The 23,317-nt window shown below is 40.4% G+C and overlaps 1 protein-coding gene across 14 annotated transcripts in view; it reads left to right on the top strand.

Moving 5' to 3' along the window:
• The window catches only part of NCOR1 (nuclear receptor corepressor 1), a 193,861-nt gene that overhangs the window by 14,504 nt on the left and 156,040 nt on the right, over positions 1–23,317 (top strand). For all 14 annotated transcript variants that reach the window (XM_036412582.2, XM_036412594.2, XM_036412586.2 and 11 more), the window contains exon 2: positions 20,249–20,426. In XM_036412582.2, coding sequence (XP_036268475.1) covers positions 20,319–20,426 — 108 coding nt within the window. In that variant the 5' untranslated portion in view covers positions 20,249–20,318. The remainder of the gene's footprint in view (positions 1–20,248; positions 20,427–23,317) is intronic.

The following is a 23,317-nucleotide window of genomic DNA, read 5'->3' as shown; positions in this document are numbered from 1 at the left end:
TTTGCTCCCAAAGATGTGCTAGGTCTTATTTTCAGGGGATGTCTTATTTTTCCATGAAGAAGAATATGGTACACATTTATTGTTAAATAAAAATAAAGGAAATTTATTACCTGTATACGGTTCGGTAGTACAGTAGTTATTAACACAAATCAGACAAACTGAATCCTACAGTATCAAGAATTTACTCATTTATTCAATGACAATCATGTCATCCTCTTCTGGAACATCATCGTAACAATCCAATTCCTGAATTTCCTGGTGAATTTCTTGTGACTCCATTTCTTTCAGAATCAGTGGACCAAATCTCTCATGTTTAGCCTGGGGGGGGGGCCTTATTTTCGGGGGATGCCTTATATTTCACTCAGAAGGAAAGCTGTAAGTAGGTCTTATTTTCGGAGGATGTCTCATTTTAGGGGAAACATGGTAGCGCCCTCAGCCACCGTTTCTGGGCTGGGCTGGGCTGTGGGCTGCATTTTGTGCCATGGGATCTGGGCAGCATCAGCTGCGATTTGGTGGTCTTTTACTCCTGGGTGGTGGCAGGGCCTGTGTCCCACTTGGGGGAAGCTGAGTGTTGCTTTGTGGGTACCAGGTTTATGGTGCCGTTTCTCTGTAAATGGCCAGTTCGTGTCATGGCAGTTCCTGCATCTGCCCCCTGGTGGTCAGTGCGCGTTATAGTGACAGGTTGGACACTTAGCATATCCTATATAATTAAAGGATAATATGCAAATAGACTGAATGGCAGAATAATCAAACAACCAATCAAAGCATAATATGCTAATGATATGTTAAATATGCTCAACTGCTCGTTATAACGTGCACTGACAATCAGGGAGCAGGCATACTCTAGTTGCTATGATGTGCACTGCCCATCAGGGGGCAGATACTCTGACTGGTAGGTTAGCTTGCTGCTGGAGTCTGGCCATTGGGGGCTGAGCGAGATGGGCCAGACACGCCCTGATCATGCACCAGTGGGGTCCTCAGCCTGGTCTGCACCCTCTTGCAGTCTGTAGTCAAGGACCCCTGGGGGATGTCGGAGATCCCGCTTCAGTTTAATCCCTCAGGCTACTCCCCTTGGGAGGGCGCCAGACACAGGGCTCATGGCTGGTGAATGCTGCTGTGGCAGTGTGAGCCTCTCCCGATCGATTGCGGCAGGCACAGTGGGGGTGGAATGGGCAGGAGCGGGAGCGTTGGACTGGGTTTCAGTCAGATTCCTACAGGCCACACAGAGGGACCCCACCCGTGTATGAATTTGTGCACTGGGCCTCTAGTTAGCATATACACACTAGGGGCCTGGTGCACAAAATTTGTGCATTCGGGGTGGGGGTCCCTCAGCCCAGCATGCCCCTTCTCAGACTGGGAGCCCTCTGGGGATGTCCTATTGATGGCTTAGGCCCACTCCCCTTGCCTACACCGAAGTTTGGTTTACCTCTGTGCGAGGTGACCCGCTGATCAGGGGAAGGTGCCAGCCCCATCAACCCACTGCTGCAGCCACTGTCGGCCACCGTAGCCACCAAGGTGTTTTCATCAACATGGACTCCAGTCCTTTCACCGTGAAAAAAATGACAACTTTCTTTAGGCATTTTCAAGATGTGTCTTTTATAGGATATTATCTTTCTTCCTCCTTCCTCTCCCCTCCGCTTCCTCTTCCTTCCTCCCCTTCTCTCTGCTTCCTCTTCCCCTCTCCCTTCCCCTCCCCTCCCCTCCCCTCCCTTCCCCTCTTCTTTCATTCCCTCCCCTCCCCTCCCCTCCTCTCCTTCTTTCTTTTTCTCACCTGAGGATATGTTTTCATTGATTTTTAGAGAGTGTGGAAGAGAGAGAGAGAGAGAGAGGGAGAGACAGAGAGAAACATCAGTGTGAGAGGGACACTTTGGTTGCCTCCTACATGAGCCCTGACCTGGACCCCGGCCAGGGAAGAGCCTGTAACCTACTAGGTACATGCCCTTGATCAGAATTGGACCTGGACCCTGTGGTTGGCAGGCTGAAGCTCTATCCACTGAGCCAAACCAGCTAGGGCAGGATATGACATTTCTTAACTTCTCCAGCAGTGGACCTTCTTTTTTCTCTCCAGGAGTGAGGTGGAAAACCCTTAGATTACCTTCTTGGATTCTTATTACCCAGGTTACCAAGAACAACACTGTAAGTGGCAGCATACAGGGAGCTTAGCCAATTAGTGGTCAGAAAAGGTGTTTACACTCAAACTGGTTTGGCCCAGTGGATAGAGTGTTGGCCTGCAGACTGAAGGGTCCCAGGTTTGATTCCTGTTAAGGGCATGTACTTTGGTTGGGGTCCATTCCCAGTGGGGACTGTGCAGGAGGCAGCTGATTGATATTTCATTGGTGTTTGACAGTTTATCTCTCTCCCCTCTTTTCTGTAAAAAATCAGTAGAATATATTTTTTTTTAAAAAGAAAAGAAAAGGTGTTTCATCTGCAGCTTACGTGCAGAGGATCCCCTGCATTGTGTCCACTGGGCTTAGGCCCAGCAGCCCCACATTTGCTGTATCCCTGGGCTGAGGGGTGTGGATCCTGTGGATACAACACATGGTGCCCGCCAGAGCATGCCCTGCGCCCGGTGGCCCTGTGTTAGCTGTGTCCGCTGGGATGGGGGTGTGGACCCGGGCCGCTTGGCACTTGTGCTTGGCGCTCCCAGTCACTTGTCCTAGGACCCACTCCGCTTGGCGCCCGTAGGCCACTCCTGGTGGGGCACGTTCTGGGACCCTGGCTGCTCAGGGCCTATGCGCAGGCCTACAGGCTCAGAGCAGTCTGGGTCCTGAGCATGTTCCTGGGACCTAGGCTGCTCAGCTCCTGCGTCTGCAAATTAACTTACCATATTTGTTGGGTTAATTTGCATACACATTCCTGATTGGCTAGTAGGCATCATGGAAGTATGGTCAATTTGCATCTTTCTCTTTTATTAGTGTGGATGTATATTTGGCTCTAATTAGATGTTTAAAAAATATTTTATTGATTTTTTTACAGAGAGGAAGAGAGAGGGATAGAGAGCTAGAAACATTGATGAGAGAGAAACATAGAGCAGCTGCCTCCTGCACACCCCCTACCGGGGATGTGCCTGCAACCAATGAATATGCTCTTGACCGGAATCGAACCTGGGACCCCTCAGTCCGCAGACCGACACTCTGTCCACTGAGCCAAACCAGTTTTGGCTGTTTTTTTGTTAAGGTGATTAAGCTATCTGCTCTTAGATATCTTTGGTTAGGGGATAGGTTTAAACCACCTGCTCTTGGATATCTTTGGTTAGGGAGGATAAAATCTTGAGGTTTATTGGCTAGCTGTTAATTGTTCAGCCTTTCCAGCTGTTTGTTCAGCCATTTGTCTCAGTTTTCTCATTCCACTTGCCAGGGAATTTTCCTAGGTTCTTACTAACTTGCTTCAGGAATATGTTCCAAGATCCCTAGTGAATGCCTGAAACCATGGGTGGCACTGAATCCTACATATACTATGCTTTTTTTTTCTATTACATACATACTTTTTCTCTTAAAGGAACCAGTTTACTTCTTTTGGTGTATCCAAATTGTCAGCATTGCAGTTCTTGTGCTTTGGGGCCATTGTAAAATAAGGGTTACTTGAACACAAGTACTGTGATACTACTACAGTTGATTTGATAATTGAGACAGCTACTGAGTGACTAATATGCGTAAACAGAATGGGTATGCTGGACACAGGGATGATTCATGTCTTGGCAGGATGGAGGATGGAATAGGATGGTGGGAGATTTAAAAGTCATGAGTTATTTCTGGAATTTTCCATGTAATATTTTTGTATTGTAGTTGATACTGCAGTAGCTGAAATGGCAGGCAAAGGCAACTATGGTACTTTATTTTTATTTTTTATTTTATTGATTTTTTACAGAGAGGAAGAGAGAGGGATAGAAAGTTAGAAACATCGATGAGAATCATCAATCAGCTGCCTCCTGCACACACCCCCACTGGGGATGTGCCCGCAACCAAGGTACATGCCCTTGACCGGAATCAAACCTGGGACCCTTCAGTCCGCAGGCCGATGCTCTATCCATTAAGCTAAACCGGTTTCGACCAACTATGGTACTTTAATGTGGGAAGATACAAAAAGGAATTTAAGTAGAGCAATTTCATTTTACTATATTTTATTGCCTGTTTGTAAAATATAGGAGGCTAGTTATGAGTTTATCTGTAAAATCCAGAAAAATGTGTTCTTGTCACTTATAAGAGTGACATTTAATTCTAGTATATTATTTTTTTAAGTATATTTTATTGATCTTTCACAGAGAGGAAGAGAGAGGGATAGAGAGTTAGAAACTTGGTGAGAGAGAATAATTAATCAGCTGCCTCCTGCACACCCCCTACCGGGGATGTGCTCGTAACCCATGTACATGCCCTTGACCGGAATTGAACCTGGGACCGCAGACCGACGCTCTATCCACTGAGCCAAACTGGTTTCGGCTATATAGATTTCTTATAAGTTATTGGCCTCAAGATAGATTTTCAAGAAAGAGATGAAAATAAAAAAGACATCATAGAACTTCTGTCAGAGGTTATCAGAATATTGGTATACAGTATGTCCTAATGGAGTAGGTTTCCTAAACTGCTGCACAATGATTCTAAAATTACTATCAAGGAAAAAAAAGTACAAGAATCAGGCTAATGGCTAACTTCACTTAATGTCTTAATTATTCTCCATACTAACATTGTCAGAAGGTCTCTAAGAAATAGGCAACAGTGACTGCTACATCTAAAGCTTCAGTCTCGTTTCCTCTCACGTGGGTCTTTTCAGAGCAGAGAGGGAGCAGTACGTAATAACTGTCGCAGCCTTTGCAGCCTTTCTTCCCAAGCAGTGGCCAATGTCCACATTTCATGTCCCCTGTAGAGTGTGCCTGGCCAGCCCCAGTCCAGGCCCTGGGAGTTCTTTACTCTGCCCTGTGCTGGGGTGAACTCCCTGGTAGAAGGGAAGGGAATCTGGCACTGGGTTGAGAGTCAAGTTACCAAGGTTCTTTACTATCAATAGTACCTCTGACACCATTTGAGAATCAGCTGAATCTTTTTTTTTTTTTTTTAAATCCTACCTCATGGATATGTTTTTTATTTTATTTTTTTGGGGGGGATATGTTTTTTATTTACTTTATTTTATAAGTCCTTACCATAGGAGTCAGGATATTTTTTCCCCATTGATTTTTAGAGAGAGTGGAAGGCATGGAAGAGGGGAAGAAGGGGAATTGGGGGGAGGAGGGGGAGAGACAGAGACAGAGACAGAGACAGAGCGTCTACGGCCATACCACCCTGAACGCGCCCGATCTCGTCTGATCTCGGAAGCTAAGCAGTGTCGGGCCTGGTTAGTACTTGGATGGGAGACAGAGACAGAGACAGAGACAGAGAGAGAGAGAGAGAGAGAGAGAGAGAGAGAGAGAGAGGATATATATATATATATGCGTACCAGTTATTAATACGGATTTTTTTTCAATAGATGAAGTTACACGTATGTTGATATATATGTGATTTCATATGTATGCTATTTTGTTGTATTGACAGCAAGCTTTAAAACTTATGTTCAATTTGCTGAAGGTGTTAACATCATAGATATTTTTATGCTTAAAAATATCGAATTTTGTGCCAAAAAAAAAAGAGCATTTGCGGGAAGTTTTAATTCATTACTTTATTTTGAATAAAAAGTTATTGTATACTTTGGGAAGCTTATGGTGAACATGCTCCATCTCAAGATATTATACTCGTGAATACTAGGTTTAAACGCTTTAAAAGTGATGATTTTGATGTGAAAGACAAAGAACGTCCAGGTCAACTGATAAAGTTTGAAGACCAACAATTATAAGCATTATTGGATGAAGATGCATGTCAAACTCAAAAACAACTTGCAGAAAGATTAAACATTGCTCAGCAAGTAATTTTTGATCGTTTACAAGCAATAGGGAAGATTTTAAAGGAAAATGGGTGTTACAATAACTGAATGAAAGACAAATGGAAAACTGAAAAGTCATCAGTAAAATGTTGCTTCAGCGGCACAAAAGAAAGTCTTTTTTGCATCGAATCTTGACTGGCGATGAAAAGTGGCTTTATTTTGAGAATCCCAAACACATAAAATCATGGGTTGATTCAGGTCAACCATCAACATTGACTGCAAGGCCAAATTGTTCGGAAAGAAGATGATGCTCTGCGTTTGGAGGGTTTGGGAAGGTGTGGTGTATTATGAGCTTCTAAAACCAGGTGAAATATTGATCGCTACCGACAACAGTTAATCACTTTGAACCACGCTTTGATCATGAAACGACCAGAATGGGCCCGAAGACATGGCAAAGTAATTTTGCTTCATGATGATGCACCATCACACACTTCAAAACCTGTTAAAGGCACGTTAAAAGATGTTGCCTGGGCCGAAGCCGGTTTGGCTCAGTGGTAGAGCATCGGTCTGCGGACTGAAAGGTCCTGGGTTCGATCCCGGACAGGGGCATGTACATTGGTTGCGGGCACATCCCTGGTGGGGGGTGTGCAGGAGGCAGCTGGTCGATGTTTCTCTCTCATCGACGTTTTTAGCTCTCTATCTCTCTCCCTTCCTCTCTGTAAAAAATCAATAAAGTATATTTAAAAAAAAAATGTTGCCTGGGAAGTATTACCCCACCCGCTGTATTCACCAGACCTTGCTCCTTCAGATGACCACTTGTTCATATGAATGGAACACACAGCACTTTAAAACATACCAAGAAGTGGAAAATTGGGTCTCTGAATGGTTTGTCCCAAAACAAGAAAAGTTCTATTGTAACGGTATCCACAAATTACCTGAAAGATGGGGGAAATGTGTAGCTAGCGATGGACATTACTTTGAAGAAAACACTTTTAATATTTCTCTTGAAATTATCGTGTTTTCTTTGATTACAAAATCTGCTATTATTAACCGGTACACCTAGTACATTGATGTGAGAGAGACACATCGATTGATTGCCTCCTGTTCTGCCCTTTAGTCCAAGGCCCAACACTAACCACTGAGCAACTGGCCAGGATTTATCTATCTATCTATCTATCTATCTATCTATCTATCTATCTATTTCATTGTAGAGAGAGAGGAACATAGGTATGTGTCTGACCAGGAATGGAATCTGCAACCTTTTGGTACTTGAGATGATGCTCCAACCAACTGGGCGAGCCACTTAGCCAGGACCAGCTGAATCTTATTCACTCAGCATCTCAGAAAACCCCCAAATCATCATTGAGCTTGTTTGGTGAGCCCCCCTTTCAAAGTTCCCCCAAGTGTTCCAGTGGAAGATGATGCTTAAAACTCAAATTGCTACAGAGGAGCCCAGAATAGGCAGGAAAGCCCCAAATTCCAACAAAATGTGGTGAAAGAAAGTGCTAACCTTGACCAGGTGTCTTAAAAATTTCACAGAATTTTTACATTTCATGAGTTTTGGTGCAAAGAACTGAATTTAAAAATTGAAATTGCCACTTGAGATGTTCCCTACCTCTTCAACCTTAATTTTAAACTGGATTCTTTTATTTCAGTTGTTTTCAAACTGTAAAGTGTTCTGTGGAGGTATATCTTGGTGAGCCAGAACTGGAATGAGGGTGGAAGGCAGGACTGGGGAAGAGAGATTGAAAAGATAGAGTTTAGGTTCCCCATTATCTGAATCATTTCTCGTTTGAATATTTTATACATTTGGCTTCCATCTATATAAGATGGTTGAGAGTAGATTCCAGTTTAAAAATAAGGTCTGAACTATTACTATATGCTTAATGTCTGAGGAAGGAGGTCGTAGTGGTTTCCAAGCTGTAGTTCATGTACCTGCTTTGGCCCATACATTTACAATATAAACTACAGGCTAATCTCTGATTTCACTGATGTTTTATTGCCACCTGCTTTGAGCTGATAGCACCTGACTTTATTTTATTTTAGAGGTATTCAGGTTAAGTTCATGAAAATCAAAAACATTTAGGAAATCATGAAAGATTATGGAAAAAGGGAAAGAGACAAACCATTGGAGTTCTATTTGAGTGACATTGAGTGTAACTGTTGAACTCAGGGCTCACCATTTCTGAATATTTAAACAATACCTTTCCTTTTGCTTCTCTGTTTCATTTGTAGCTTTTACTTCCTTAGGATGTCTGAACTGGATGGAGAGCTTAGAGATAGATTATGTAAGCATTTCTTACTGGTGCAGATAAGAATTACTTGGAAAATATATAAAACATTTGTGAACATTCATATAGTGAAATACTCTACAGCAATGGAAAGGAAATCAAGAACGTTTTTTGTTGACTCATGAGAATGATTTTCAAGATATATTGCTAAAGTAATAAAGCAGGATATAGAACAGTATTTATTTACTATGCGACCATTTATGTAGAGGGAAAGAGGGAGAAAGAATATTTCTAAAGGATACTCTAGAAACTAGTAAGTTTGGTTGCCTTCTGGAAGGACAGCTGGGTAGCTGAATGGAGAGAGGAGATTTTTCTATGTATTGTATGGTACTTTTAAAAACTCTAAAATCATACATATACCACAGGCAGTCCTCGCTACGTCGTCTTCTCCCATTTACCCATTTATTTATTTTTAGAAAAGGTTCTGTTATATCGATGTATGTACATGTGTGCTTTATGTTTTTATTATTTATTTACCACAAGTAAAGGTCAGGAATTATCTTTCTTTTAAAATTTTTTACCGTTTCACTTCATTACTGCTGTATGTGTGCTCCATGTGAGTGACGTAGGTGCTTATGTGGGTGGGTTCTGACTCCTGGTGAAAATCGCCTGACGTCGCGCCATAGGAACGGATTTCCGACGTGACCTGAGGACCTACTGTACCTACTTCTAAAACCAAAATGAAACAAACATCACACCCTCAAAACCCCCATGTGCTGGCATTTTCTCTTTTACCAAGTGCAAGTGTGTAGGAGGGGCATGCTGCCCAGTTGGTGTTAATGTGCCGTCCCACTGAACATCCACCTCAGAAGTTCACTGTTGACTGAGAAAACTGCAGCTTTGTGAAACGGGAGAAATTGAATTTCTCTGTGCTTCAGTTCCTAAATCTGTAAGTTCAGTGTTGGATAACTTAAAAACCTCCCAATTCTTAGTTTTTTTGATTTCCATGTCTTGAGAGGGAACAGGCAGGAAACAGTGTGGGGAGACCAGTTCTGTCTTCTAACTCCTTCCCTGGCTATGTTCTTCTGCAACAGAAAATTAAATGAGTCATGAGATGGTATGTTTATTTAAACGACTCATGCTACATAGGACCCATGGAAATTAAAGAGCTCTTTCTCTAAGTTTTGTATTAAGGTTATATTGAATGATAGTTCTCTAGAAAATTTTGTTTTCTAAATGTAGCTTGGTAAAGAATTTGACTAAAATGGAGAAATTATATACTTTATAATAAAGATTACTACTTTTATTTTAATGAACAAATGTCTGTGTACCTACTATCTATCTGTGCTTAAGAAAACTATTTTATCATACTTGTTTCAAGAAATAAATTAGCCAAAACCGGTTTGGCTCAGTGGATAGAGTGTCAGCCTGTGGACTGGAAGGTCCCGGCTTCGATTCTGGTCAAGGGTATGTACCTTGGTTGCGGGCACATCCCCAGTAGGGGGTGTGCAGGAGGCAGCTGATCGATGATTCTCTCTCATTGATGTTTCTAACTCTCTATCCCTCTCTCTTCCTCTCGGTAAAAAATCAATAAAAGAAAAAAAAAAGTTAAAGATTGTTCCCCCTTCATAGACTATTATTCTAAAGTAGATCAACTTAGCACACTGAATTAAAAAAAAAAAATTGCTCTCCTTCCAAATCCCTTAAATTAGGGGTGTCGAACTCAATCAGAGAAGGGGCCAAAATCTAAAATCCAGCCTAAATCGCGGGCCGAATGGTTTACTGAACAGTCATAAACTGTCATTGTGATGGAAACGCAGCGGAGTGCAGTGATGACAGCGCGGTGCGGGCCACATTGCAAGGCCTGGCGGGACGGATTTGGCCCGCGGGCCTTGTGTTTGACACATGTGCCTTAAATGATAGAAACAAACAAAAAATACTTCAGTAAATGACATAAATTATTACATGAATGGGGATTTTTATACACACATACACACACACGCACGCACACACACACACACACACATATATACATACATACACACACACACATATATTATATATCTATATATCTATATCTATCTATATATATAGTCTATTTTAGTTAAGCAAGGTGGTGGCAAAAGTAAGTTTACATTTGTTCTTATGGAAAATAATACAATCCTATATAATAAAAGGATAATAAGCAAATAGACCGAACAGTGGAATGACCTGTTGCTATGACATGCACTGACCACCAGAGGGCAGATGCTCAATGTAGGAGCTGCCCCTCGGTGGTCAGTGAGCTCCACTGGGGAGCGCCACTCAGCCAGAAGCCGGGCTCTTGGTTGGCGAGCACAGCAGCAGTAGTGGAGCCTCTCCTGCCTCCACAGCAGCGCTAGGGATATCCAACTCCATCAGTCAGACGTCTCCTGAGGGCTCCTAGACTATGAAAGGGCACAGGTGAGCTGAGGGACACCCCTGCACTGCCCTGCCCCCGAGATCACAAATGCACTGGGCCTCTAGTAATACATAATAATACAAGAATAAACTATTTCATGTACTCATAACTGTAAACATAGTTTTGCCAAACTCAGCATATAAATAATTCCCGTCATGAATATATATGTATACGTGTGTGTGTGTGTGTGTGTGTGTGTGTAAGTGTATAATATTTCTTATGGGAATTTTACATATTTTTATATATAATTAAGATGAGTATTATATACATATATATCCTACACATTTCCCCATTATTCATAATATATAATGAAAAATGTGTAGGATATGTATGTATATAATATATAATATATGGAAAAATGTGTAGGATATATATAAAATATTCCCATCTTAATTACACACACAAACATTTCTCATCCTAAAACATAAACGTATATAATCATGTTTTACGATGAGAATGCTCAACAGTGTAAAGTTAGCTTTTGTTATTTAATATTAATATGGTCTCATCCAGAGATTTTTATGCGGCCTGACAAGCTGACTCTGATATTCACATGAAAGAAGAAAAGTGCTAGAATAGCACTCTGAAGGCTTTGAAAGGAGCAGTAACAACTAAGCCTAGTAAGGGGAAACTTGTGCAGATATAAAAGCCTTATGGTGTTACAGCAAGTTAAAAAGTGTGGCATTGGCATAGGAAAGGATACTCAAATTAACGAGTCTGGAATCATGGACATATTATAAGTATACTTTATAATAAAGATTACTTATTTTTTAATGAACAAATATCTATGTACCTACTATCTGTGTTTAAGAAAACTATTTTATCATACTTGTTTAATAAATTAAAAGAAAGAAATTAAAGATTATTCCCCCTTCATAGACTATTATCCTAAAGTAGATGTATATTTTATGTTTATGCTTTGACATGTGCATGTATAAAATACCTAACAGCCTAGGCCCTAGGCCCTAGGTGGTCCTCACGCTGTCACAACATGGCTGTGCGCACAGCGGGCATGCGCACGTGGGTGGGCTGGGTTTGATGCTGCGTACGTGGCATGGCGCCTGCCTGGGAGTCCTGCCTCCTCCCAGCTCCGCACATGGCCAGGCCTGGGGTTCCCATGGCTCTGTGCAGCCTGGGGAGGCGGGTTTGGCAGGTCCCTGTGCGGTGCGGAGGCTTGGGGGTCCGGGGCTCTGGCCTACCTCTTTGGGCAATCCATTGAAGAGCCCCAGGTGGGGCCTGCCTCTTTGGGACAATCGATTGTGGGGCTTTCACACTGTGACAGGGCGCAGGCCAGGCTGGGGGAACCCCTCCTCCCCAAGTGAACGAATTTCGTGCACCGGACCACTAGTACAGTATTATTGTCTGTGTTTGTAAAATATTAGCATCACTGTATAAATTGTTTTTACTCAGCCTTGTATTTTTTTTAGGTTTATGTGTTTTGACACATATAGCTCTAGGTTTTTGTTCTTTTTTTTAAATCATCACTGGAGGATAATTTTTCATTGATTTTTAGAGAGAGTGGAAGAGAGAGAGAAATATCAATGTGAGAGAAACACGTTGATTGGTTTCCTTCTGACCAGGGCCCGGAGTGGAAGGAGCCTGAAACTTAGGTACAAGTCCTTGACTAGAATCGAACCCAGGACTGTCAGGTTTGCAGGCCGACACTATCCACTGAGCAAAACTGGGTAGGGCTCTAGTTTTTCATTGTAACTTTTATATAGTACTTTATCGTATGAATATACTACATTGTGGAATTTAGGTTATCTTCAAATTTGACTTTTGCTTGCTGCAATGAATATCCTTTTTTTGTGTAAGGGAATTAATTAGAGGAAATATTTTAATATTGCTATTTACCCTTTATAATGGAAGTATCAGAGATGAAAGAAAATTAGTAAAACGTAAATGAAAATCTACCTCCTGTCAGAGTCTGGGGCATGCTGTGATACCTATAGTCAAGTCCCTGCCTACCACCTGCATGTGCTTCGAAAATGCAGGAGACCCATACCCGGCTGGCCCCACCCTGTCAAGGCCCTCAGGATGGGCGGGTGCGCAGCCTCAGGTCCCCCGATCCAGTGCCGGGGCAGGGGGCGGGGCCTGAGGTCCCCCGTCAAGCCCCGCAGGGTGGGGGGCATGTCCTGAGGTCCCTTGCCCCAGCCAGGTGCCATGCAGCCTCAGGTCCCTGCTGTTCTGTGAGACATTATGGTGTCCTGGCTAATTTGCATATTCCTCTATAATATATATTATATAGATAGATGTGAATTTTTGTAGGGTATATACTAAAATTGCTGGGTTGTAACAGGGATAGCATTTTAGAAGTGTGGAAAGGCAGACTTGTTAGTTAACTATCAATTAAAGAAAATATAGGTAGGCTCCTACCTAACCAGTTTTTAGAAAAAAATTTAGGTGAGTTAGGAGCTAAATATTAAAACAAATAAAACTTTTAAAAGTTTAAGAGGAGAATAATATTTTTTCTCAATTTGGGGTAGCTAGGGTCTTCAGAAAGTTATGAATTCTGGAAAAAAAAAATAGAGTAAGTCCTCACTTAACTTTGTAGATAGGTTCTGTGACTTTAGGCTAACCAATATATAACTAAAACACATTTTACCATAGGCTAATTGAAATAAGCAAGATCTATGTTCCTATGACTCATCAACATGAGAATATAACAGTGTTGAATGGAAATGACTTACTGAGGATCTGCTATATTTGTAACATGAAGGTAGAAAAGGATTAATATTCAAAATACTGAGAGATAGTTCAATTTCTAAATATAAACTAGCAAACCCTCCTAGCACCACCCCATGCCCCATTCTCAGGCCTTTCCCCCTGCCACGCTGCTTCCTCCCTCTCCTCCTGCTCCTGGTTTTACATTAGGACTTCTGTAGTCCTCCATGAAATGCTCTAATCTCTTTCAGGCCAATTGGGTCTTCTTCTCTTTCATGCTTTGGCTCTCAAATAATCTTAGAACTGGGACAGTCTTGAGAAGGAAATGGAGCATAAATAATAATTGCACTGGGACAACAGCTGTAAATTGGGTTTGTTTCAGGAAATCGGGTCATCCTAGCTGAGATTGGTTTTCTGTGATCACCCCATTGAAAATTTCCCTCTTTCTGTTTTAGTAATAGCACTTCATGATATTATTTCATGATTATTTATTTCCTTTTTAAAAAAATATATTTTGTTGATTTTTTTATAGAGAGGAAGAGAGAGGAATAGAGAGTTAGAAACATCGATGAGAGAGAATCATCAATCAGCTGCCTCTTGCACACGCCCTATTGGGGATGTGCCCGCAACCAAGGTACATGCCCTAGACCGGAATCGAACACGGGACTTTTCAGTCTGCAGGCCGACGCTCTATCCACTGAGCCAAACCGGTTTCAGCTGATTATTTATTTTCTATGTTACCTCACAGTAAGATGACATATCTTGGTCACCATTCTATGCCAATGTTTAGAACAGTGTGTTGGTACATAGTGTGTACTGTTTGCTAAATATTTGTTAAATATATGACATTTCTATCTTTGGTCTTAAAATCTTGTGAAGATATGAGACACATGGAAAATAGAATACTAATGGTATATACAAATTATACATTGGTAAAATAAAAATGTTCTCATTTATACAGACTTTTGTGGCATTCCCCAAATAAAAGTTCCCATTAGCTAAACTTTTTATAAAACACTTTTCTAAGCTCATATTGGATATTTTGGACAGTTCCTTGAGAAATAGTCTCAGGCATTCATCTTTGGGTATCTCTGCATTGAGTAAGCAAATGAATTCCTAGAAGGGGAACTGCTGTGCAAGAGACCACACATATTTTCAAGGCCCATGGTAAATATTGCCATTCTTCTTTAGAATTCAATTTGTACTCATTTGACATACAAGTGTAAAGAGTGCCTTTTTCTCCTAAATCACTAGTACTAGGCATCTATAATAATAATCTATAATAATAAAAGGGTAATATGCTAATTAGCCTGAACGTCCTTCGGATGAATCCAGGGCTGGAGGATAGCCCAGGTGCTGGGTCCCTGCAGGCAGCAGAAGGGAAGCCAGCCTGGGTCCTGGGTGCCTGAGGGTGGCTGGAGGGAAGCCAGCCGAGTTCCAGGTGCCTGTCAGCAGCCAGAGGGAAGCAAGCCTGGGTCCCAGATGCCAGAGGGAAGCCAGTGCCGGCAGCTGGAGAAAGGAAGGCCTACTCTTGCAGGAATTTCGTGCACTTGGCCTCTAGTTATCCTATATAATAAAACCCTAATATGCAAATCAACCAAGTGGCAGAATGACTGCACTGACCACCAGGGGCAGACACTCAATGCAGGAGCTGTCCCGTGGTGGTCAGTGTGCTCCCATAGAGGGAGCGCTGCTCAGCAAGAAGCCAGGCTCATGGCTGGCAAGCACAGCGTTGGTGGCAGGAGCCTCTGCTGCAGGCGGGCAGTAAGGGGCGAGGGGTCCCGGACTGTGAGAGCCCCAGATTGTGAGAGGGATGTCTGACTGTTAGCTTAGGCCCATTCCCTAGGGAGAGCTGGCCTAAGCCAGCAGATGGACATCCCCCAAGGGGTCCCAGACTGTGAGAGGGCACAGGCCAGGCTGAGGGATACCTCCTCACCCCCCAGTGCACGAATTTCGTGATTTTTTAATATTTTGCAAATCTGCAGACTGATTATATTTTATTTTTCTGTTATTTCATTAATTTTTTCCTTAGTTAATTCCATATTCTTGTCATGTTGGAAGTGTCATCATTTTTATTGTTTTGTAAGAAATATAAATTCATGTATATGCATATTGTATTTGGTATATCAAAATTTTGCTATTGTACTTTTTCTGTTCTATGGTTTGCCATTTAAAGTTGTCATTGCTGTACAGAAAAATAAAAAAGTACACTTTGTTAGTTAAAGATATCAACCCAATCTTTTTTTTCTAATATATATTTTATTGATTTTTTACAGAGAGGAAGAGAGAGGGATAGAGAGTTAGAAACATAGATAGAGAATCATTGATCAGCTGCCTCTTGCACATCCCCTACTGGGGGTGTGCCCGCAACCAAAGCACATACTCCTGACTGGAATTGAAGCTGGAACCTTTCAGTCCTCAGGCCGACGCTCTATCCACTGAGACAAACCAGTTTCGGCTCAACCCAATCTTATTTGTGCCTTTGGTTTGTGCTTAGGATGTCTTTTTCTGTCCCTGGTGTTTATATTATATGTATTTCTGTTAGGCTTTTCTCAAAGAACTGCAAATGCTACCTGGTCTTTTAAGGACCTCCAATTGGAAATCAATTTGAGAATATTAGTGTCCTTAATTATCTTGCCTTATCCTGAGGGTTAAGGAACAAAGAGAAGAAAAAAGCAAATGGTAATTTCTGTTCTGAGAGCTTTCCTAGGGAAGATTTAGGACAAAAACCAAAGATTTACTGAATGCAGTAACTCTCAGATTGTATTTTAGCAAAAAGATTTCTTTGTTATAGGGTAGGGGTGTCGAACTCAATCAGAGAAGGGGCCAAAATCTAAAATCCAGCCTAAATCGCGGGCCGAATGGTTTACTGAACAGTCATAAACTGTCATTGTGATGGAAACGCAGCGGAGTGCAGTGATGACAGCGCGGTGCGGGCCACATTGCAAGGCCTGGCGGGACGGATTTGGCCCGCGGGCCTTGTGTTTGACACATGTGCTATAGGGTAATGTTATTTGCCTCTAAGATAAAGGAAAAAATACTGCTAATTAAATCATGATGTGCCATTGATTGTAGGATGTACCTTGACTTCACAGTTTTTAAAAAATATATTTTATTGATTTAAAAAAATATATATTTTATTGATTTTTTTACAGAGAGGAAGGGAGAGAGATAGCTAGAAACGTTGATGAGAGAGAAACATCAACCAGCTGCCTCTTGCACACCCCCTACTGGGGATGTGCCCGCAACCAATGTACATGCCCTGACCGGAATCGAACCTGGGACCTTTCAGTCCGCAGATTGACGCTCTACCACTGAGCCAAACTGGTTTCGGCTATTTTATTGATTTTTTTACAGAGAGGAAGAGAGAGGGATAGAGAGTTAGAAACATCGATGAGGGAGAATCATTGATCAGCTGCCTCTTGCACACCCCCTACGGGGGATGTGCCCACAACCAAGGTACATACATGCCCTTGACCGGAGTCAAACCCGGGACTCCTCAGTCCGCAGGCCAATGCTCTATCCACTGAGCCAAACTGGTTTCGGCAGACTTCAGAGTTTTTAAGATATGAACATAGGGTTTTATTAAAACCCCTGAAAGATGTTTATATTAACTTGGACTGCAGCACAATAATTTTAAAGTCCTGTGGTTGCTTTTTATAGTTTGTTTGTTTTGGCTTGGTAATTTTTAAAACACAGCTTTATTGATATATAATTTGTATACCATATAATTCATCCATTTTTTTTTTTTACAATGCAATGGTTTTTCTCTATATTCAAATATATGTATGTACAAGCATTGCTACAGTCAATTTTAGAACATTTTCTCCATCTCAAAAAAGGAATCCCAATACAGAGAATATTATTTATCCTAAAAAGCAGGGTAATTTTGATATAATACAATTATATGGATAAGCCTTGAGGATATGCTAAATGAAATAATTCAGTCACAAAATAACAAATACTGTATGATTCTACTTATATGAGGAATAGCCATATTCATAGAGGCATAGAGTAGAATGGTGGTTACCAGAGGGAGGAGGAATTGGGAGTTAGTGATTTAAAAAATATATATATATATTTTATTGATTTTTTTATAGAGAGGAAGGGAGAGAGAAGGATAGAGAGTTAGAAACATCGATGAGAGAGGAACATCGATCAGCTGCCTCCTGCACCTCCCCCAGTGGGGATGTGCCCGCAACCACAGTACATGCCCTTGATCGGAATCGAACGTGGGACCTTTCAGTCTGCAGGCGGACGCTCTATCCACTGAGCCAAACTGGTTTTGGCAGGAGTTAGTGTTTAATGGGTTTAGAATTTCAGTTGGGGAAGATAAAAAGTGCTGGAAATAGATGGTAATGAATGTACATATGCTACAGAAATGTCCACTTAAAAATGACTAAAATGGCCCTAGCCGGTTTGGCTCAGTGGATAGAGTGTCAACCTATGGACCTGGGTTCGATTGTGGGCAAGGGTTGCAAGCTCTTCCTTGGCCCAGGCCCTGGTGGGGCTCCTGCATGAGGCAACCAATCAATGTGTTTTTCTCTGTCTTTCTCTCTCTCTTCCACTCTCTCTAAAAAATCAATGGAAAAATATCTTTGGGTGAGGATTAACAAAAACATAAAAGGATTAAAATGGCAATTTTATGTTAAGTGCATTTTCACTACAGTGGAAAAAAACAATAGAAATCCTAGACACTTGAGCTTTTATCTTGTATTCCTTCATCCCCATCCCACCATCCATAAGCAAACAGTAATCCACTTTCTATCACTATTTTGACTATTTCGGACTTTCATATGAAAGGAAACATATAAAATACATACTTTTATGATTGGCTATTTTTACTTAGCATGTTTTCAGGATTCATCCAAGCTATTGCACATACCCATACTTCATTTTTTTTTTTTTTAATTGAGGAATGTAGGGGGAGAGAGAAACAGAGACAGAGACATTGATGAGAGAGAAATACATCGACTTGTTGCCTCCCAAACGTGTCGAGAAACTAGGGCAGGGATGAACTTGCAACCCAGATATGTGCCCTTGATGGGAATTGAACTCATGACTATTCGGTGTGTGGGCTGATTCTCTAACCATTGACCTACACCCGCCAGGGCCATTCTTTTTTTATGGCAGAATAATATTCCCTTGTAGGGGTATACCTGATTTTATTTATTCATCATCAGTTGATGGAAATGACACTTGGGCTGTTTCCAACGTCTGTATACTTATTTTGGGACTTGAGATCTTACAATTATGAGGAATAAAAACCTGCTCCACTATATTAAGTAAAGAAGGCTGCCTCCTTGTGGGGACGGACCCTGGAGCTGAGAGTCAGGAGCCAAGGCAACTGCTGCTGTGTCTTGGGGGCTTGCACATTCTCTTGGCTCTCCTTCTCTATGCATGTCTACTCTAGTGTTTGTCTAGATTGGTGTTCTCTACTTCCTCAGTAACTTCTGTGGCACAGAATATGTGGCTCACCTTGACTATTGCTGTGGCCACTTTGCAGCTCAGGTCCTTGTAGCTCATGTTTCAATTCCAAATTTCTGAAGAGAGAACCAATTGATACACCCTTGGTCCATTTGGGTAGTTTATTTGGTTCAAACATGGTGTCAAAACCACACTTGAACTAGGGAGGTCTTTTAGAAGGAGTGTGTGCGCATGGACCTGGGTGTGAATGACCAGTTTAGGATGCTTGTGCTAGTCAATCTAAAGATGGACCGAATTCTCCAGGCCAGTGGTCATCAAACATGTTGGTCTTAAAACTCCTTTACATTCTTAAAAATTTAGAACTCTAAGGAGCTTTTGTTTATGTGGGTTATATATGTTGATATTTACCACATTTGATATTAAAATGGGGGAGACTTTACAGATATTTATTTAGGAATAATATAAACCTACTTAATGTTAACATATATAACATGTTTATGACAACTGTTTTCTAAAATTAAAATTTGTTGAGAAGAGTGACATTATTTTACGTTTTTGGAAACCTCTTTAATATCTGGCTTAGAAGATAGCTTGATTCTCATATCTGCTTCTACATTGGTCTTGTGGTATGTTCTGTTTGAAGTTTATGAAGACAAGCTAACCTCACACAGATATGTACTTGGAAAAGGGAGGGGTATTTTAATAGCTTTTAAAGATAATTGTGGCTATTCTTTGATATCAACCTAAATCAGAAAATTGGTAATTTTTTAAAGGTTAGTTGCTGTGTAGAATCTGAAACCATATCATTGAATTTTTCATATTCTGTCACAATCAACATTTACTGGTTTGTCATGTACTTTATTTAATTGTGGTAAAGTATTTTGTGCTTTTAATAACTATTCATGCATAATCTTGTAACATTTGGTATTAGTTGGAAAATATTGCTTCATTGAGTTACTGTAGATATTGGAACATTTTATTATATAATATAAAAAAATATCACAGTTAATATCACCACCAGTCTTGTCAGAAAAGTCTTTAAATATAGAGAAATTGTCAAGTTCTTGGTGGCAGATGCAAGTTTTTCCAAAACTCTAATTTTTGCAAATATTGGCAGTTTTCTTCTTTGACGGTAGTCTTCACTTTGTTCTTTCTTGAAAGTTTTCCTATTAGTGCCTTCTTAGCTTATCATTTTGGTACAGAATTATTTAACAAAAACAACATTTCCTCTGCACAAATGCCTATCTTGTAAATACTCTCGAATCCTTTTAACAGGTGACTTTTTACCACCTCAAAGTTCACAATCATGGACTTTAGTTTTTGTAATCTATAAGGTTTGTTTCTCAGACTTTTATAGAAAGAAAAGCATTTACTGAGAAGTTGTATGTGCCAGTCCCATGTTTTTATTTTATACAGCTGCTGGTATTATTTGTGGTATGTTAAGTAACCTTTTTTTAAGTGTAAAGGGAAATAAAGACCTGTTAATATTTTTAAATGTCAGTAATTTCTATTAAGTAAATACATGAGAGAAAACTTTTACTGGTAATTGTGGTTTTATTTATGTACCTATAGTTATAATTTATTAGAAGTACACCTGGTGCTTTAGTTCTTATCAGTTCTATTTTTTCCCCATTCTATTTAGGTGGTTTCCTAGAAACATGATTGTCTGTTGGATTTGATCTCACAGCCTGGTGAGGACTTCTTTACTGATAATGTCAAGTTCAGGTTATCCTCCCAACCAAGGAGCATTCAGCACAGAACAAGGCCGTTATCCTTCCCATTCTGTTCAGTATACCTTTCCCAGCACCCGGCACCAGCAGGTGAGGAACAAATACTGTGTAAATTGTATATGTGTTTTGTGTTTTTCTTTTACTTTTCCTATGATATTTGTTGGTCAGAAACCAAATGTAGTTGTTATACATATACAGGGGTTTGTAAAAGTAGGCTAACAGATGTAATAATATATAATATAATCCTACATAATAAAATCCTAATGTGCAAATTGTTTCCTTGGCAGTCTTTTGACTGCTTGGTATGACATGTGCTGACCACCTAGGGTAGCACGGAATATGGTGGGCATTGGCGATGCGGCACTGGCAGCAGGCAGCAGGCAGTAATGAAAGTGCTGCCAGCCCCGATGGGCCCCAATGCGAGTGGTACCACGGCAGGATGGTGGGGCAGGCGAGCGGGTGGTGCCAGGCCAAGGCAGGGTGCCAGGTGGGGCTGCGAGGCTGGGGGTGTGAGCTTCGACCCTGAGGGACCCTACCTGTGCATGAATTAGTGCACTGGGCCTCTAGTAATAAGTAAATAATAATATAAGAGTAAACTGTTTTATATACTCATAACTGTAGACCTACTTTTGCCAATCCTTGTGTGTGTGTAAACTTTTTTTTTTTTAGTGACAAGAACCATTCTCAAATATGGAGAACTAAAAGTTGGGGATTAATTATCTTTGGCTTCTTACTATGCCTTTATAACAGATTTATGACAGAGTGACCATGTAGGATTTTGTTGTAGGATTTGTTGTGATTGATTGTAGCTACGATTTATTGATAGAATATTATTAATAGTTACCTAGAGTTTCTAAGTTAAGACCTATGTTTGTGCTCCCAGTTTGGTTGAGTATTAAGCTGGACAGATAACATGGCCTCTTTGGAGTGATGGCCAGGATAGGGCCTCTCCCTTCTTGAGAGATTTGATGATAAGAAGCTGAGTTTGTATTATTGATTTACCTTGTGAAAAATAAAATGTGAAAAGAAATTATTACCTCAGAGTGGGCCAGGTACGGGGATTTAAGAGGTTTGAAGAAAAAATGGAAGGGAAGTGATGAAATGGTCTTTCAAAGAAAAAGAAAACAAACATCAGCAAAATATGGTTGAGTACTACTGAGAACTCCTTTGAAGTGTGTTCATACTTACTGAGTGAGAAAGGACATTCTTACCTTGTTTCTGTTTAGGGAAGCATTCAGTCTTCCATCATTAAGTATAATATTAGTAGCACATTTTTGTAGATTGCTTTTTTTTTTTTTTTGTCAAAAGATGTTGCTTTCTAGATTGATAATTTTTATCATGGTTGGGTGTAGCAATTTGGTTGCATGTCCTCCCTTCCTCCAGTGTTAGTTATCTGATTATTAATTTCCTAGATTGTTGTAGCTTTAAAAAAAAACAACTCTGAAGTTTAGTTTATACATAATAAAATTTAAATATATGTATACATTTTGACAGATTTATACACCCAAAAATCCCCACCAAAGTGAAGATATAGATATCATTTCTTTTTCTTTTTTTAATTTTATTGATTTTTTACAGAGAGGAAGGGAGAGAGACAGAGAGCTAGAAACATAGACCAGCCGCCTCTTGCTCAACCCCTACCGGGGATGTGCCTGCAACCAATGTACATGCCCTTGACCAGAATCGAACCCGGGACCTTTCAGTCCGCAGACTGACGCTCCACCACTGAGCCAAACTAGTTTCGGCAACAGATATCATTTCTGTCACTTCTGAAAGTTCCCTTTTCTCCCATCCAGGTCAGGGCTCCTTCCCAACTTCCCATAAACCTTAGCTAACAGGAAACTGATCTGCTGTCTGTCATAATAGATTATATTTGTCTTAAGTTACCTGTGAACTTCCATATTTTTGAATTTTAGTTACCGTATTTTTCGGACCATAAGACGCTCCGGACCATAAGACGCATCAGTTTTTAGAGAAGGGAAATGAAGAAAAAAAGATTCTGAAACAAATAGTGTCCTAAAATATTTTATGTGCATTAAAACCCAATATCACAGTCATAAACACATGTAATCAACCCTGTAAAGTAAACAGCAGCATTTAGAACCATTTTAGAGCCGGGCAAGCACACAGAGACCACACAGAGCCGGGCAAGTAAAAAAACTTTTTTTTTTTTAAAGTATATGTGTAGGCTATATTTAGACCATAAGACGCAGGGACTTTTTCCCTCCACTTCTGGGGGAAAAAAAGTGTGTCTTATGGTCCGAAAAATACGGTATGTTTTGTCATCTCAATAGTTAACTCTTTTTTTTTTTTTTTTTTTTTTTTTAACTACTTGACTAAGTATGGCTATATCACAAATTGTTTATTTCTTTACCTATTCAGTTTTTGGTTGTTACAATAAAATTACTATTTATCTATGTGTTTGTTGTATTTAGATTATATAAAGAGCTCTAGCTGCTTTGGTTCAGTGGATAGAGCATCGGCCTGTGAACTGAAGGGTCCCGGGTTTGATTCCAGTCAAGGGCACATGCTTGGGTTGCAGGCTTGATTCCCTAGTAGGGGGTATGGAGGAGCCAGCCAGTTGATGATTCTCTTTCATCATTGATATTTCTATTTCTCTCTCTCTTCTTTCTTCTCTAAAATTAATAAAAACATATTTTTAAGAAAGAATTTACTTTATTTTCTTAAGAGTATCATTTGGAAAATAAATGTGTGAGTGGTTTTTTTTTTAATGAAGTTCAGTGTATTTTGTCTTTTACATTTCTTACACTTTGTGTCATATTAAGAAGCAGTTTTTGCCAAATTCAACGTCATTAAGATTTCTGTGTGGATTTTACATTTAAGTCTATGACCTATTTTGAATTAAAATTTTATGGTATGTGTTAAGGGTTGTTTGCATATTGAGTATTCAGTTGTTCTAGAAACTATTTATTGAAAAGATATTCTTTCCCCAGTGATTTGCTTTGGTACTTTTTCTTGTA

Source organism: Pipistrellus kuhlii, unplaced genomic scaffold (genome assembly GCF_014108245.1).
Source record: "Pipistrellus kuhlii isolate mPipKuh1 unplaced genomic scaffold, mPipKuh1.p scaffold_m20_p_45, whole genome shotgun sequence".
In the NCBI taxonomy this organism is placed as follows: domain Eukaryota; kingdom Metazoa; phylum Chordata; class Mammalia; order Chiroptera; family Vespertilionidae; genus Pipistrellus; species Pipistrellus kuhlii.
The sequence above is the reverse complement of the archived record's forward strand: the minus strand, read 5'-3'. Positions and strand labels throughout refer to the sequence as shown.